Consider the following 18,888-nt stretch of genomic DNA (forward strand, 5'->3'; position numbering starts at 1 on the left):
AGCGGATCCGTCGCCGCGCAGCTAAACCGCAGCGAACTATCCGCTTCGTCTCCCTCCGCCGCTCTCGGGGCCTAAGCGGGAGCTGCTGGGAGGGCGTCACTGGGTGGGCTGGGGCGGAAGTGGAGGCGGAGGGAGACGGCTGCGTCTCCAGTACCTTGGTCTCTCGCGTCAAGGCTCTGGTGGGCGCGGGGGAGGGGGAGGAGGAGGAGCCCGCGGCCCGGGCGGCGGCGGCGGCGGCGGCGCCCGAGTTCCCCGTAGGGCCCCGCCTCGGAGCGGGCGGCGGTGGAGGAGGAGACTGAGGAGCAGGATGGCGGCCTCGGCCCTGTACGCCTGCACCAAGTGTACCCAGCGCTATCCCTTCGAGGAGCTCTCCCAGGGCCAGCAGCTTTGCAAGGTCCGTGGGCGCTGGGTGGTGGGCGGGTGGGGTTTCCTCGGCCATAGCCCGAGGGAGCTGGGTGCCCGCTGCACTGCAGCCCCTCTCTCTTCGCCGGCGCCTTGGGGGTTTGGAGCCCTCGCCTCCTCACTCAGAGACCCCGTTATCCGAGGACCTGGGCATCAGCTGGGAAAGCCCCTGAGAGGAGGACGGAACCCTGCCCTCTTCCAAGCGACCCAGGAGGGGGCCGGGCCCCAGCAACGTTGAGGGGTCTCAGGGGTGGGGCTGCGTGAGGCAGCCACCTGTCTATGCCGCAGAGACCCCGGGATGGAGATGTTTTCATCTCGGTTTTCTGTCTAGTCTGTCCTCTCCTTCCACCGGGAGGCAGAGGACGGTGTTTGCACTTTCTTGCTAGGAACCTGAAGCCGCAAAGCTGATGGCATCCTTCTTCCCTGTCCAGGAAAGCGAAGCGTCTGGCTTGGGAACAGAATGCTCTATGATTTGGAGCTCCTCCCATCCCATTAAAGCCGGGATGCTGTCTGTGAGCAACGGTGCAAAATAATAAGTAGTTTCACATTTAACCAGTCCTTGGAATCGGCCCTGACAGCTTTTTTTAATTTATCTGTTGCGTACCCCCCCCATCTAATAAAGACAAAGACACATAAGCCTTCTCTAAGGAATTATGCTGTAATTGGCTACTTATTTGATAAATCATTCAATTTTCTACGTTGGGGGACAGATTTTATTGATGTTTTAGGCATTTGACTAGGTTGGGTAATAATTTTCCACCAGAAACGTGAAATTTTGGGGACCTTGAGATAGATAGTGACTAACATATTGTCTTATTACAGGAATGTCGGATTGCGCATCCCATTGTAAAATGTACTTACTGCAGATCAGAATTTCAACAAGAGAGGTTTGTATATTGAACAGTTTTTGATTGTTAAAGACAAAGTATTGTCTGTAAGGAATACTTGAGGGTTGTAATCCCATATTTATGTTACAGTTTTTTTTAAAATTAAATGGTTTAGTTTCTAAGCTTTAAGTTGTAAGCCCTTTTTGCATGGTAGGAGAGAGAATGCTGACCAAAAATTAATGGGTATTTTACAGCTAGACTTTATACCTGAGGAGATAAAAAATAAATTATTGCATGGAAAGTGTACAGCCTTGCTAATGAAAAGTGCAAATATAAACTGTTACTGTTAAACTATTAAAAAATGGCAGAACGTTAATGCTGACATGGACCTGAGGAAAGGTCTGTAGTGTTACCAGCTACCTTCCAAGGGTGAAATCCAGTAACTTTTTACCAGTGGAAGAACAGCACATATTTCTTAATGGAGTGATTCCTGTTAGAGCCTCAGTGCATGCACAAGAGCTTAAGAGAAGAACAAATAATTTTTTCACAAGTAGGTGTGAGCATCATAATAGTGGAGAGCACCCAGTGGAAGGTTAGATAGGCACTGGTGCTGTGCATGAATAGTGGCAAGTGTGAGGATTTTGGAACTAGATAGAAAACAATAGGGTTTTTTGATTTGTTTCCATTTAAAATACACAATAAAAATGTATGAAAACATTTATCTTAATTAAGGGGAGCAAAAAAGATCCTAAGAAGATCCTAAAAAGATCCTAAGAAGTTCCTAAAAAGATCCTTACGTTTGCATTTTTAAAAAATTCTTACTCTGTGTTAGAGTAAGTTTTAAGTACTACTAAAGCACATGGTACACTTCTACTAATAGTACACTTTGCTTGCTTTAGTTCAGCATCGTGCTGCATAAGTTTCATCATCGATATACAATTTCCTTTTCAGCAAAACTAACACGATTTGTAAGAAGTGTGCTCAAAATGTGAAGCAATTTGGCACCGTAAGTATATCTTATATTTTCATCTCATTTTATTGCTGCTGGTCAATTAATGTTTTCACAAAGATGGACCTTTTAAAAAATATGTATGCTATGTTCTTAAATATTTCAAGTACCAAAATATTTCAGGAAAGAAACTTTCTATAGAGAGTCTGATGAGAAGATGAAATTTTAAAACAGTCATATTATGTGCATGTTTATATATATTGAATTTCAGTGGGGAAGTTATGATTTTATTCTTTAAGGAGTCAAATATAGCAAACAAACTCCTGGTTGTAGAGAACCTACTTATAAAGTTTGCATAACTGTACTTTACCTCTTCCTCAGAACCTCTGACAATTTTTATATAGTGGCACAGTTCAGGCATTTAGTCACAAAAGTCAAGAAGTTATCCTAGTATAAGTTTTTTTCTTATATGTATATTATAGTTATTATTGGTATATTACAGTCATGAATAGTCAAATTTCTGGCCTTAAGGGATTCTAAAATCTTCAGTTGTCTTTTGAATATCAAAGAAAATCAAGGTATGTTTGTTATAGTTATGTTGAATATGCTTGTGCCAGTTTTTTTTAGTTGAAAACTCACCTATTTCTTGCATCAGCTGTACCTATATATGATGAAAAGTTGTTAAATGTATTTTGAATAAATGATATAGTAATTAAGCTAACAGGATATTAAGTTAGTAGAAATTCACTCCCCCAAATACTGGATACATGAAACTTTTGTCAGTGTGTACCTTTGTTTTCATTTATTGAAACGTCTTTACATGTAGCTTTTGTATTATATAACATACTATGCAGGTCATAAGTACATTTTTCACGATCTTATTTAACTAACGAAAAGTTTAATGAGTCTAGAAATAAATGTTAGCAAATGAATAGAAACATAATAAATGTCTTTGACTATGATAGGGCAACATACTTCACAGAAAACTTTTTGCCTATTAGTTTCCTTAATTAATTCCTAAAATATGTCCTGTTCACTGGGTATATTTTATGCAGCAAAATTTTAGTATTTTAAAATGTCTCAAAGAAAATATATATCTGTTTTTCAGCCTAAGCCTTGTCAATACTGTAACATAATTGCCGCATTTATTGGTACCAAGTGTCAGCGTTGCACAAATTCAGAAAAAAAATATGGACCACCTCAGACTTGTGAACAGTGCAAACAGCAATGTGCTTTTGATCGGAAGGAGGAAGGAAGAAGAAAGGTATGTTTTATTTATTTTATGACATCTGGAAATTAAATAAAACACAAACAAGTTGGAAGTTATTATACTTAATGTATTACTGAAGCTTGATGTATTCTTTGGGTCCCTGAAAGCAGGTGGTTAGAAGAAAGTGCAGGAACAGTGCATTTTCTCCTTGCTGGCATGATATGTAGATTCCTGTTGATCAGTTGAGATTACTATACTTTAAAAAACATTCTGTGATAGCTATTCTGTACTATTTGGTTATCCAGTATTTGGTGTGGGAGAATTACTAACTGCTTTTAAATCTTTTCAGCTACTTACCTTTTTGCTGGTTACTTGAAGTTGCTGGTGTGAAAATATACCTGATGGCACTTTAACACATATGATTCAAAGTTAGTCATGTACCTTTTGATTTGGGGCTCATATTTTATACCATTGTTTGTTTTTCTCTACCTACAGTGACTTAAAAGGTATCTATATGTGTGTGACATTTCTCTGCTGAGCATTCACACAGGCCTCCTGATGACTGTCAGTTTCAGTTGATTTGGAGGATGACTGTCTCTTTGAGGGGCTCTGCCGTGTTTCTCCACAGCAATATATGTACCCTAGTTGTAAGACATGTTCCTCCAGCACTTCTCATTTGAACAAATAGACGATAGGAACTTAATTTTAGTCTTAATTTTGGAAAGAAGTCTCTTTTCCTCCCCGTTGACACGCAGACACTGGCCTCCCATTGTCTGTGAGAGTTGTGTTCTATAAAGTTGCTGCAAACACTGAGTTAGTGAATAGAACTGTTGCTCCTACGGACAATACAGGATAGGTCCCTGCCTCTGGTCACAACGTGGTAATCAGTGGATCGGTACCTAATTTTGTTTTGTTTTGTGTATGTTTCTGTTTAAAGACACCTTAATATATATTGTTGATTGATTAAATTGAACTCATAGCAAACAGCACTATAACTATGCCTGAATGAATCTTATCTAACAGATATTTTCCACATAAAGTACATCATAGTCGCCTTATGCTTAGGAACACTGTACATCACTTTAGCACTACCTTTGGGGACCATTTTAACAGTGAAATCACTAATAAAAAGCACAAATGTGAAAAACATGATAGTAGGTCGACTGAAAAGGATACTTGTTTACGGTATGAGAGCTGAAGAAAGACAGCAAAGCATCACCGTGTTAACCTCATCTGGGAACATTTGCGGTCTAGCTACACACATTTTTTTGCTCTTCTGTTTATGTGGGTGTATGATCACAAAAGTGCTACAAATTGATTTAGGGGTGACATAAATTTTAGCTAATAGGTGGTGAATTTGCCAATACAAAATCTGCAAATGAGAGTCGATTCTATATGTCATTCAATCTCATTTTTTCTTTAACAGTTTTGCTTTCATGGGAAATACTTTGTCATTTTAGTAGTTACACAGTAATTTAAGAATTTATGATAGTGCTTAGATAAGGTTTCTTTGAAGTATATCATCAAGTTATGCTTATTTTCTAGTAATAAGAAAATAAGTTTTCCTCTCCAAATTTAAAAATGCCTCAAAACTAATGGAAGTCCATATATCATCCTTTCTAATTTTATGATCCTCTAAATAAGCATTTCCCCAAGTTTCGGAAAAGTCTACTTTTACTTCCATTTTGCAACAGTCTGTGTGTGTGTGTGTGAGAGAGAGAGAGAGAGAGAGAGAGAGTGCGCACATGCACACCAGCAGTTGAGCAGTTTATCTTAACCTGGTTTCACTTATAGCCAGTTACACGTATATTTAATCTAATATAAGCATTTTCTTTTAAAAGGTTGATGGGAAGTTATTATGCTGGCTCTGTACTTTATCGTACAAGAGAGTTTTGCAGAAGACAAAAGAACAAAGGAAGAGCCTGGGATCGTCACATTCAAATTCATCTTCTTCATCTCTTACTGAGAAAGACCAGCATCATTCAAAACATCATCACCACCATCATCACCATCACCATCGTCACAGCAGTAGCCATCACAAGTAAGTACTTTGAAATTGTGTTTTCCAAAGTCCTCACTGGCATTTTAGTGCCAGATTTTAGTGTTTAACTTTTTGTAAACGCTAGCTATGTGCTTGTCTAGTTTCCATTGTACATGGTAAGCTTCTTGTGTGTTACCATGACAGCTTCTAGGGCTGTTCCCCACTTTATTCAGTGTACAGAATTACACATAATGAGTGTAGTTGTTTACCATAAATATAAAGATAGGACTTTTAGAGATTTACAATATAAAGTTATGATCATATAATGAAGTCAGAATATAAGTACATCAGAGTTAATTGATGCTTCATTGATTCATGTTATCAAAAGCCTCAATATTCTTTTTTTGTTCAAAGAATTGTTAGGATTTTACTTGTAAAAATTTTATTTACCTCAGTTACTATTAACTTTTTTTAGTTAAAACAAATTTAAACCAGTGACTAGGAAATGTATTTTTGGAGAACAGATTGCAACACTGTCATTTGTGACCGTGATGGAAGCATTCTAAACCTTGAAGGTTCACAAAGTGTGAGAAGTAATCTTTTTGACATGGTACTTTGCTTTTTTTAAAAAACAGACAGGAACTCTTCAAATATTAACAACTACTTGATTTTTAAATTGCCTTAGGGAGAAAAGTTACATAGTAGTAGTATCTTAACCTTTTATGTGTGTAAAGTTTTTTTAAGGTGTAGTTTTAGTCTTCATGGACAAATCAAGAATATTAAAATGCAAAATAAACACAAAAATTAAAATGGAGAAGAAGGGGACATGATACCCACTGATTTTCAGGAGAATTTATTTTTTTTCCACAAATTTCTCTGAGCCTTTTTAAAGTTCTAGACAGTTAAAACAGTTTCATTTACAGAAAACTGATGCCTGCCCTAGTTAGGAACACATGAAGATATTTGTGGAATGTAATGTAGTTCTGTCTAATTAACAACATTTGATTCTGAATTATAGGCAAGCACATATTAGATTATGGGGGTTTATTGAGGCACTGAGATTGTTTGCTTCTCTAGCAATTTTTCCATTTGTCTCACTGTGTTGTAGTGCTTTCTGGATGTAACAGTGGTAGACTGCGTAATGACTTCTAATCTGGCTACTTTGAAGAAATCTTGTGGTCTCTGTATCAGTGTATCCCAAGGAACAAAGGAATGTAAACCTTCCTTGATTTTGCTTCTTGCTTTAGGAAAAAATATGAGGAAATAACTACCATGATGATAACTGTCAGACCTAAGACTCAGCTGAAATGTCCCTTTCCCTTGCCTTTTACAGATAAATTTGTTTTAGCATGATGTGAAAGGACACACTCAGATTATGTTTATAAAGATCAAATTTTGTGACAGGAACTTAATCTTTTGAAATTAAGGTTTCAGAAGTAAAGGGAAAGAGAATGGATTGACTTTTTATTTTCCTTTTGATTATTTAAGATATGCAAATACTATTTTGTATTTGATGAGTAGGCAACCAGTTTGTGGAGCCCTATCTTAAGTTCATTGGATAAGGATGATTATGAAGAGCTTACATATTGTGATATATAGTGATGGGGGAAGGAAGAAACTCAGGTTAACATGGATGCAAGAAATAGCCCACCTCAGAAAGCTGAGATTCTGTTTCTGTTAAGTCATTATTAATGTCATTTTTCTCATTTTGAGGTCTGGATAGTTCTGTTAATTCATGTGTGATTATATACCTTGCTAATGCTTTTAATGAAATTTGTAAAAGAAACAAAATGGCAACTGAATTCCTCAGTAAGGTTGCCGTTCATTGCCACAAGTAGAAAATAACTCAGGTTGAGAGAATTACAGCTGCTGTTTCCCCAGCTTGTTATTTATAGCTGATTCTTAAGAACATGGTTAAAAAGCTTCTACAGCTAAAAGAATAGTAAATTTTATATACACACACAAACATATGTACATATTTTTATTTTGTGTATGCTAGCACTGTGCTAAGTGTCTTTACATAGGTAACTCATTTAATCCTCATTTTCCCTATAAGGTATGTTTTATATCCATTTGACAGATGAGGTAACTGAGACTCAGGGATTTTAAGAACTTGCAAAAGGTCACACAGCCCAGGTCTTTTTAACATCTCTTATATTGTATATACAGTGGACCCTTGAACAACAACATGTTAGAACTGCATAGATCCACTTATATACTCAGATTTTTAATTTTTTTTTTACTAAATATTTACTACAGTTCTACATGATCTGTGGTTGATTGAGTCTGTGGATGCAGAACCTCCTATATGGAGGGCTGACTGTAAAGTTAAGTGCAGATTTTCAACTGCACAGAGGATCAGCACCCCCAAACCCCCATGTTGTTCAAGGGTCAGCAGTTTACGTGGTGTGCAGTACATAGGAGATGCTCTGCACCTGGTGAATGAATAAGCTAGAGGTTAATGAAGGATTGGCCAATGTGAAAGTACAGGAAAAAAGTATGGACAATTCATAGTGAGTTATAAAGTGGTTGCTAGTATTGTGGCATAGTGGAAAAGAAGTAGTACTGTAGTAGTAATTATAAGTAAAAGTAAAATCAGTAGTTACTATGAGATTTCCCAGTATTATCAGCATGACTGCTCCAGAGTACAGCCTAATGAAAGATGAGACTTTGGAAAAGATTCTTAGGAAAACTAGGAAAGAAAGAAAAACTCAGATATTTCCTGGTTCAACTTGACACACTATTGTGAGCAACTTGAGTTATTCCAAAGGAATCTCTACGTAGGCTTATTAGGAAGGCCTTAACTTTAAGATAAAACATCTGTCTGAAATAGTAAGGGTAGCCTAAGAATGATGATTTTCAGACTTTGTCATTATAGAACCCTGTTGTGGTGGTTTTCATGCTCATATACCCTAACCCTTAATATGATATTAAATTGAATTATTGAAGGTCCTGATTAAAAAGAAAATCCAGTCCCTATCATCTTACCTTTCTTAAACAACTTAAGATGGCTAGTAGTCATTTGATTAGAATTTATCTTATTGGAATGGATTTATTCAATATATATTAGCTTAGGCTGAAAACTTAGTTGAATATGCCTTTCTCAGAACAAAAGAATATAAACATATATCATTTGATTCCATTGGGAAGAATGCTGTTAAAATGTTGATGGGTTAAATAAATGTTATTAGATATCATCTGTGTATTTTTCAGAATCAGCAATCTGAGTCCAGAACAAGAGCAGGGACTGTGGAAACAGAGGTAAATATGTTAACGTATTTTATGAAGTATTTTGACATGTATTTTTTAACATGTGATATTCCTTTAACTTTGTTACTTAGGCTTTAAAAAAACTGATGTTCAGTAAAACTTTAGGGGAAGAAGAATAACTTTTCATTTGATGCCTATGCCCTTTTTACTCTAATTATTTTTATTAATGTTTGGTTTCAGCCATAAATCCTCTGCAGCAATTCAGAATGAAACTCCAAAGAAAAAGCCCAAATTGGAATCTAAGCCATCTAATGGAGATAGGTAAAAATGAATTCCTTTAGTGCTGTGAAAATTCAACTTAATTGAACAGTTATGGCTGATTGCCAATTATTACTAGGTAAAAGAATAGAACATGTATCTTCTACATTGACTTCTTTGAGTCACCTAGAAGAGTAAACATAATCAGTTAAAATTTTTAACTTAATTTTAGCAATAAGAAAGTGGCACTGAATGATGTTCTGTTTGGGGCATAAATTTGGGTTTTGAAAAAAAATCTGAATAGAGAACATTATCTTAATTATTCTTCAGTGAAACACAAAACTAATTGTGATATTTGAAATTGACCTGCTTGGAAAATGTTTTTAGATTTAAAGTATTTTGAGAGTGACTTTGTTTTAGTTCATTAGCCAAAAGTTTGCTGATGTTACTGTACAAATTGGCTGCCTATTGCTTTACACTAGAAGTATTGACCCCCTAAAAGCTAATACTGAATTATATTTCTGCAGGTGTATGTAATGTGTGCCATTAGTAAGGTAATTTGCCAGTTGCATCCATATCTGTCAGGTACATATTTTTTTGCATTAGCCTTAAGGATGTTTGTGGAATTGTCTAATTTATGCAATTTGAACACCTGCTAATTTTCCTTCTACTTCATTTAACTGTGTTTTACTCTTTTCTTTTTAGTAGCTCTATAAATCAGTCAGCAGATAGTGGGGGAACAGACAATTTTGTCCTTATAAGTCAACTGAAAGAAGAAGTGATGTCACTTAAACGTCTCTTACAACAGAGAGACCAGACCATTTTAGAAAAAGATAAAAAGGTAAGTACATGGTTCACTGAAGCCTGGTAAGGTTTACATCTTGACTCTTGCTTGATAATTGCAAATTTTGTTAGACTTTCTTCAATAACTTGATCATGTTTGTGGTACATGATTCTTATAAGACACAGAAGCCCAAAGTGGAACGTAGGCCATCTAATTATGATATGTAGATGTATGTATGATATTCAGAATTTTAGTTCTAAGAATCAATTGAGAGCTGATTAGAATTCTAATAATTTCTGAACATTAGTTTTCAGTAAGCCTGTAATCTAAAATTAGATCTATTGTCTTAATTTGAAAAAGAGATGTAAATGGAATATTATGTCAATTCTTTTGGTATAAGAAAGTAATTGAATATAGTCTAATATACCAATTATATATTTATTTCAATCAAGATCAAATAAGTGGAGAAAATTAATGCTGTGGGAATTTCCTATGTGGTAATGATTAACAATAGGTATCTACGATAGGAAGTAAGTGTACTTATTGGGACTTTATCAGTTAGATAAAGAGGAATATCGAATATGTTGTCTGTTTAGTGAAAAGTTCTAATACTTTCTGTGTGCACTTGAGCAGAATTTTACCTGTTTGGGCCTCAGTTTTCTCATTTTAAAAATGAGAATATTAACAGCATCTCATGGGAAGATGGTTGTGATTAAATGAGAATGTAAAGTGTTTACTTACAGCTTCTGGCATGTATAAGTGCTCATAGCTGCTATTACTGGGGTTTGGTCTTCTTTGAGGGTAGAACCTACTTCTGTACTTGCTTTATGATCCTAGACTGTCTGGCTTGACCTATTTCAAACATATCATTGCAATAGGAAAACATTAAAAACGTTCTTTTAAAATTATCAACAAGTTGTGATTATGAATATGTAGTATGTAGCTATCTCTGAGATTCCATAGTAGTGCTTGAGTCTGAGTTGGCTTTTACTCTGGCTTTCATGTAAAAATGTAACTTTTATGTTACATTTTCCCACACCTTGATGATTAATGGATTTAAATTTATTTTAATACATTTGTACCTTACCTTAAGCAAATTCGATAAATGAAATTTAGGATTGACATAGACAACAATAGGATAGTTAGGAGTATTTTATTTTTTATGGTTCTTTTTGCTTAACAACAGAATATTTTAAATTAGCTTTAATGGAAATTTGTTTTACACACAAAATATTAGAAACATTTCTGTTATACAAAGACAGGTCTATCTGTACTAACCTAGATAAAAGTTGAATAAAATGGGAAGTTTACTATAAAATAGCAATGATTCCAAAACTACGTAGTAATGAATTGTGGAATTTTGGCTTTTTTAGATGTTTTTTTTTCTTCAAGTATCACTATTCTATGTTAGTGCAGTTAGTGAAAAGTTTTCTGGTTTTGTTAGTGTTCCTTTTTTCTTAAACACTAATGGGGATGGAAATTAGCAGTACTATGAGGAAAATAATTGTAAGCCTAAAATAGCTACATACTTACAGCTTTTTAAAATAATGTAAATGTAAGACAACCACGTTATTTTCTAGAATTTATTTCACTTTATTCAGTGACTTCTAGAGCCAGCGATGTACTAGATCATGAGGATAAAAAGGTGAAATAAGACATGATTCTTATCTTCCAGAAATTCATAATCTGGAGGCAACTCACAGTGTAGTGATGAAAATATCATAGCTTATCTGATGTGAACTGACATTTCAGAAAAGGAATTCCTTTGTAATGTAGAAAGCAGGATTCAGTTATTCTTTGAACTGGACAAAAAGCGAGAGCTTTTATTCAGAAAATCAGAATATAGGGCACTGTGACTTCCTTTCTCTCTTTTTGGTGTACTTCTTTGTTTACTGGCTACCGAGTAATTACAGAAAAGAACGTGCAAAACTTTAAAGCTTACATAATGAAAACCAATTAAAAATAACCAGAAGCTTTCTTCTGCCTGGTTCTTATGTTGAAGTTATATAATACCAACTTATTTTTTAGTATGAAGTCATGAGATTTTGTATCTTTATGTATGTCATTTATATTTATGAAAAAAATTGTCATATAGCTGTCTTTCCTTCCTCAAATCACCATCTTTTTTCTTACGTTGCCTAATTTAGCCCAAATTTTAAAGTAACCCCCTTTCCTTTCTTATTCTGTGTTAGTTGTATTTCTGTTCTTTGTTCTCCATTTTTACCTCAAATCTTAAGTGGTATTGGATATGGAATTCTGCACATAAATTTTAAAACAAAAGCAACATAGCTTTTGGTTGATAAGACTGTTCCTTTATGTACTTGCCCAGTGTGAAACTTTTTTCTTTTTTCATTGAAAGACTGTTGTAACCTGAAACCAGTTTTACTGTTTACTTTGTTTAGATATAATGTGAAGTATGTTTTAACTGAAGCATGTTCCAAGGTATTAACCATTAAGCTTTTCTGTTGGCATACCAGTTGCCAAACTGTGTCCAGTGAAACCACCTTTAAAAAGAAAAAAAAAAGACAAGTTCTCAAAAGTTATACTGATGTTTCAATATTATCTTAACATTAAAATTGTATTAATGTTAAAGTAGTAAATTAGATAGAATTCATCATTTCTCAAAACAAATTCGAGATAAGTTACAAAACTCAGTAAACTGCTGTTAACCTTCTCCACTTTTATAATGAATTGTGAGTTTATTGTGAAAAATATTTTTTTTTTTTTTTTTTTGCGGTACGCGGGCCTCTCACTGCCGCGGCCTCTCCCGTTGCGGAGCACAGGCTCCGGACGCGCAGGCTCAGCGGCCATGGCTCACGGGCCCAGCCGCTCTGCGGCATGTGGGATCTTCCCGGACTGGGGCATGAACCCGCGTCCCCTGCATCAGCAGGCGGACTCCCAACCACTGCTCCACCAGGGAAGCCCTATTGTGAAAAATATTTAACGATGTGTTTGTGCATATGCGTATATATATATATATACATGTATATACATATATATATATATATATGTATTTTTTTTTCTTTAATCTTTCAGTTAACTGAACTTAAGGCAGACTTTCAGTACCAAGAGTCAAACTTGAGAACAAAGATGAACAGTATGGAAAAAGCTCACAAAGAAACTGTGGAACAACTCCAGGTAAATGAGATTATTTTTGTAAACTGTTAGACAAGGAGGGGTAAACTTGGTTAATAGTATTCTTTCTCTTAGACTGGTATTGGTATCCCTACTTTATGCATATCTAGAGCATTTTCAGCTTTGATTTTGACTTAAAATACCTTGTAATCCTGCTCCCATTAGAAGTTATTGCCTGAAATCACTTGATAAGGGGATTCAGTAGATTAATTCTGAAACCTTTTGCCTAAAGTTCAAATGGGGTTCTCAGAGGAGGATATCACTGAAGTATGTTCAGTTGATCCTCAGGTGAAAAGCAAAAAATTAAAAATCAGATTCATGAAACTAAGGTGAAAGTAAGGTCTTCAGTACATTATGTAGTTATTCTTCCTGTTTCCTCCCAGATAATGGGAGGAGAGGTGGGGCTACAAAACCAATTTATGGGACCTCAAGTGGAGGAAATTCATGCTGCATGCAGAGATGCAAGGCCAAAGAGTGCACTTTAACCTCCGTACTGTGATTTTTAAAGTGCCAAATAGGGTTCTGCTGTATCCACAGCAGGGAGCCTCTAAGGATGTAGGCCAACCTCCTCGGAGTACTGCAGAGGATACTCAGTAAGGTGTCCATATACAAAACAACTGAATGGTGATGCCGAGAGTCACCACAGTGACGAGGGTGGTTTCTGAGGTCTGGAATGCAGAGATGGAGAGCATCAAACAGAGATTTAGGTTATTCCCTTATTTAAGCCTTTTTTCACCTAGGTTTCATAAATTTAGAAATCAGACTACACTAAGTTAATCATATGTTTTATCGATTTATACATTCTGACATTTGTAGAATTAAGTCTTAAAAGCATAGAAGATGGCAGCACACAGACTTTAGGCTCTTGATGGGAGAGTGTAGCTTGGGAAGGAAGGAATTAATATTGCCCTGCTTTTGTTTTTTTTTGTTTTTTTTTGTTTTTTTAACTGTAATATCAAGGGATATTTGCTATTTCCTATCTTTTGGTTTTGTGTTCTTCATACTTTGAAAATAGCTTAAATTGAGTAAGATTGTAAAGTGGATTTAGGAACCTGTTGAAATTCAAGGTAGAGATTGCCTAGTCGTAATGCTGATCTTACTATTACAGAGAATTCTGAAGAGAAACTTTCGTAGAACCTGACACATAGTAGGAATTCAAATGGTTTGTTGAATGAGTGACGATTTATGGAAATGCCCATCTGCCCTCTGTTCTGAGAGATTGCCCATTTTATATATTAGGCTTCTTGTACATTATTGTTTCTCATCCACCAGCAAGCAGTAGTTTTATGTTATTTTACTCATTCAGTTATTAGTGCTGAATGATTACTGGAAACAAAATCTTCTGCATGGTGATCTCTGGTTTAATGTGATTTAGCCAAGACATGAATAAATCCAGAATGACATGACAGAAAACCTGTGAACAGTACTTAACTATGATAAAACTTAGTACTTCTCACTGTTCAAAAGAGCAATTTTTTTTTCCTTTTGTAGTTGTAATCACAAGGGAACCTCTCTTTGACATCTTAGCCTGATTGGTATCTTAAGGCTACCTCTTCCTGGTTGGTAGCTGAAGTTTCATATAATTTAATAATAACTAATAATTATATAGAAGTATACATTTTCAACATAATTTTACATAGGCTCTCTTATTTGCTCCCTACAGTAACTTTAAGTTATGTGGTATCCAGATGAAGCTCTGGTCACAGAGTCAGAAGTGACATAGAAACCTATATCTTCTGACTCAGATTTAACTATACTTTTCTCCTGTTCTGCACTGACTCCCACCTCAGCTTACTCAGGTTTTCTACTTCATCCTTATTGTGAGGCCACTTCCCTTTATCACGTGTATTATTACTGGTGACATTCTGTCACAGTTACGTATCCTCTTTTAACCCCACTCCCTTTAGCAACCATGTACTAGTAAGGTTCTCCACCTAAGTGAGTAAACATAGTGAACTGTTTTTCTTTTTGTCATAAGAAACTGAATGCTGAAGCAGAAAATTTATCTTGTTCTAATAACTCTCAAAACATTTGAAACTACCAAACTTGAAAAATAAGCACTGAGCATCACAAGAAAAAAATTGTCCAAAATACCGAAAACAAAAAGACAAAAACCCCACAACAAATCCCAACCAACCAAACAAAAACCAAATTGTCTAAAGTATCAAGAAAGCCAAATAAAAAGTATACCTTCATTTAGGAGGTAAGTTGATAAAAGGGGAAAGGGAATTAACATTTGAGTGCCTACCATATACCAGCCACTGTGTTAGGCTAAGTGTTTTGTATATTTGATTAGTTCTTTCAACTCCTGTTGAGGTAGATGGTGAAGTTTCTGTTTTACATATGAGAAAGTAGACTCCCAAGTTACATAGCAGATAAGTGGCAGAGCCAGGATTCAAAGCAGGATCTGTGTGATTCGTAATTGACATATTCTTTTCTTGAGGCCAGCATTTCTAAACATTTTTAACTTAACTTGCTTAAGAGTTCTTAAATAATTGATTTTTGCATGGTGCATAATAAAGAAGTAATATTAGGATAAAAAATTTTAATGCATATATGTTAAATATTTCTATAAAATATATTTTAAATATACCAAAATAAGAATAAGACAGATTTGGACTTGTCCCCATTTAACAACTGACTTACTGTTTATTTTTCTTAAAGGCTTTTTTCTTACATAATTTATCAGCAAATAAATTTACTAGTGACGTGATTAGGAGACTGAATATATACATGCAGATTGAAAATTAGCTGCTAAAGAATTAAAAGGAAAAACTTCTTTCAATACCTAAGGTTTGAGTTCTTGTATTTCATACTTAGAATATGAAAATTATAAACTCATTGATTTTTTTGTTTTTTTCTTGATGAATGAGAAAAGATAGTTTGAAAATTAACTCTTTAATGATTTGCTATGTCAGTGTAAACACTTTTGTATAACAAATCTGACAGAGATCTCTTTGAGGCAAGTTTGCAGACATTTTCCTTTTTTTATGCCCTTCATTAATTTGTATTTTAAAATTTCTGTTTCTTAAGATTCCTTTTTTTAACCAGTGAGTCTATTATAGTTATATATTGAATAATATGTAGCAAACAATGAAAAGAAAACAACTTATAGCTACCATGTTTACTAGGACTGGTCAGCTGAGTAATACACCAATTGATAATGGTTGCGTGCACTTGACTTCCACTAACTGCCAGGCATTCTCACTGATTTGTCGTCTGAGTTTCTCAAACTATTTCTTTTTAAAGGGAAAATAAAAATCCTTTTAAATTCTTGATGATTTTCCAAATTTGAAATTGAATTTGAAATTGAAGCCCTTAATTACCACCTTAATTATTTAATAATCGTGGAATAGAGAAATGCTATTAATCATACAGTCGAACATTAAAAAATGATTTGACTTGCAAATGTAAGATAGCTAGGATATTTGTATTTTGGAGGTCATGGGTATTAATTAGGGAGAATTTGATGGTGAAGGGTTGTGGAGGGTTGGGACGTACAAAGCCTGGGAAAGGTTTATATTCTATGAAACTGCTTTAAGATGGTATACTGAAAAGGCAGAGTGCCATACAAAGGCTAAAATTAGAGTAGAAGATAAAGCACTGAGGTTAAAAAAGTGTAGATAATAAAAAATCTTGAGACCTGTGCAGGAAAATGGTTTTCAAACGTAAACCAGAGGATATCTTCTGAAATTTTGTCAGTTCTCAGATTCCAGACTGTTGTCAACATTCTCCCTGTTTTGGCTCAAAAACTCCAAAAGCATTTGTGCATTAACGTATTTGTATATATGGAGGGTCCTTTATTATCTACATTGCCACAGTTAAGAGATTACACAGGGAGATGGATGTAGTCAAAATTTGAAAATATTCACTGAAGGCCCCCATTTGTACCTTCCTCCTCACTAAGCACTAGTGACTGTCATAGCACATTGGCTTGAGGACAGTGTGTTGTCAGTGGTGGATGGAACATTTGAATGACTTGCAAATTCAGTTCAGATTGATGGCAAAATGAAATCTTGAATCTTTGAAAAGAAATTTCAGCCTTCCGTGAAAATGAAAATAGTGATGATGTGTAACTGCTCAAATTATATCAAAGCCAATACCAAGTAACTGTATGCCAATTAAAGGAACAACAACAACAACAAAAAGACCAGAAAGGGTGGTTGTGATGGGTGCTTCAAAAAGTTTTCTTTTGAATATCATTAAGAGAGTAGTCCCTTTCGGAAAGTGATAAAGTCTGAATATTTTTGCAAAAAGGACCTCTTATGCTTGCTCTATGAATATGTAAACATCAAAATGAAAGACTTTGTAGAGTTTGTCTGAAAATAGCCCTCTCAAATTATCACTTATTTGATCTTATTAATCATATAACAGTACTTATATTCATAGTTTTTGTTTCATGTTTTTCAGATAAAACAAAAATATTTTTCCCCTATTTAAAATTTTGACCCTCTTTTAAAGGGATTCACTTTAAGTTGCCTTTTGTGTAACCAGTTATATCTTTGGACAACAATTACTTTAATATTGCCATTACAAAGGGGGCTGATAAACGAATCTAGCATTTTCCTTCTACATATCCAACATTAAAGAGATGAACCTAAATATATCAACTCTTTCATTTATTCTGTTAGTGTTTCAGTAAAATATTTGAAATAGTATTCTTCAGCATAACTTAATGTTTGAAACATTTTTAATCATAAATATTTTTGTCTTCCACAGGCCAAAAACAGAGAACTACTCAAACAGGTTGCAGCATTGTCAAAGGGTAAAAAGTTTGACAAAAGTGGAAGCATATTAACATCCCCTTGAGAAGTGGTTGGTTATTCATTAGTGTTTCTGCTGAAAATGTAAAATTGGAAAAAAATTCTGTGAAGCCCTTAAATTCTGTGTAGTGGAAAAATATTTTTGCACACCAAATAAATTGGCATGTTTCCTATTCACTTTTGTAACTGATATACAGCATTTTTTAAGTTGTATAACATTCAAATAAAACTTCAACTGGTTTGAAGCAACTTTTTAATTATTTGATATCCAGGAACTTTTTTGCCAGCAATAGTATTGAACAGTTGTAAGGGAGTGCATGAGTAGTGCTCTTTATAAAATACAACATGCAATAATAGAGTAGGTATGGTTTTCAGAAGTCAGAGCAGCAGGGCTTTTTGTTTTGTTTTTTGTCTTACACTATGCTAATTTCATATAAACAGTTTTCAATTTAGAAATACAAAAACTTTTAAACAAGAAAAATTGTGAACACTGGTTTTTTGGTAATTGTGTTTTTACTTTTCATGAACATGACTTTAGGAGAGAATCATGGTGCTTTTATTAAATGGACTTCAGAGTATATGTAAATGTTTTTTAAAGTTACATCGTTACCATTAGTTAGTAAACTAGTATTTTCATTATTGGTATAGGAATTAATGTTTATTGTACAGTATCCAAGGTAAATGTGTTTGTTTTGTAAAAACTACTGTAGATTTTTACTTACAAGTGCCTTTTTGCCACCTAATGTTTTTATTTATAGGAATGCTGATCTTTTGTACATACAGTTTGTTTTAAAATCATGTTTAATAAATGTTTGTATATAAATGCATATGTACAGAAGCCTATTTCAAAAGGAAATCAACGTTGCTAGTAAAATGTTTGAGGTTGCATTAAGAACTGATAATGCATCTAGACTTTAGATAATTTTGTGCTTTGTTTGTGTGATATGGGAAGCTGTTGGTCATTGAATTCATTGAATTATGTCAAAATACTTCCCAAAAGATTTAATTTTAAATCACTTCTGATAGAATAATTTTATTTTTTATGTCATATGGCTTCATGTTCATATTTTGTGTTACATGTTTTATTTTTCTTTTATTAAAATTTTAAAAAATTAATAATTTTTCTGCAGTGGTCCATATATCTGCTTTCCCTATAATATGTGGTTATCTAAGTTAATATTTATGTACACCATACTTAATTTGTAAGTTAAAGCAAATCTGGAAAAAAATCTCTTTTAAATAAATCTGTGATTATCTTTAAATAAATTAGAATCTACTGCAAGATTCAGGCACTATTTATAAGAAAATTATATCAGAGTCTTTAAAATTGTCTATAAAAGGTTAAGGTAGGGTGGGATAGGTTAGGAGA

General features: G+C 34.6%; 1 protein-coding gene across 1 annotated transcript; it reads left to right on the plus strand.

The window, feature by feature from the left end:
* Nucleotides 1-307: 307 nt before the first annotated feature.
* On the plus strand, nucleotides 308-18,632 carry FAM76B (family with sequence similarity 76 member B; the record flags this gene model as incomplete). Its single annotated transcript, XM_082660062.1, has 10 exons — nucleotides 308-394; nucleotides 1,225-1,289; nucleotides 2,181-2,235; nucleotides 3,287-3,442; nucleotides 5,230-5,429; nucleotides 8,583-8,630; nucleotides 8,820-8,900; nucleotides 9,543-9,678; nucleotides 12,658-12,759; nucleotides 17,476-18,632. The coding sequence occupies 10 exons, from the start codon at nucleotides 308-310 to the stop codon at nucleotides 17,563-17,565; spliced, it is 1,020 nt and encodes a 339-aa protein (XP_082516188.1). The 3' UTR covers nucleotides 17,566-18,632.
* Nucleotides 18,633-18,888: the final 256 nt, after the last annotated feature.

This window comes from Grampus griseus (genome assembly GCF_964374135.1).
Source record: "Grampus griseus genome assembly, chromosome: 8".
In the NCBI taxonomy this organism is placed as follows: domain Eukaryota; kingdom Metazoa; phylum Chordata; class Mammalia; order Artiodactyla; family Delphinidae; genus Grampus; species Grampus griseus.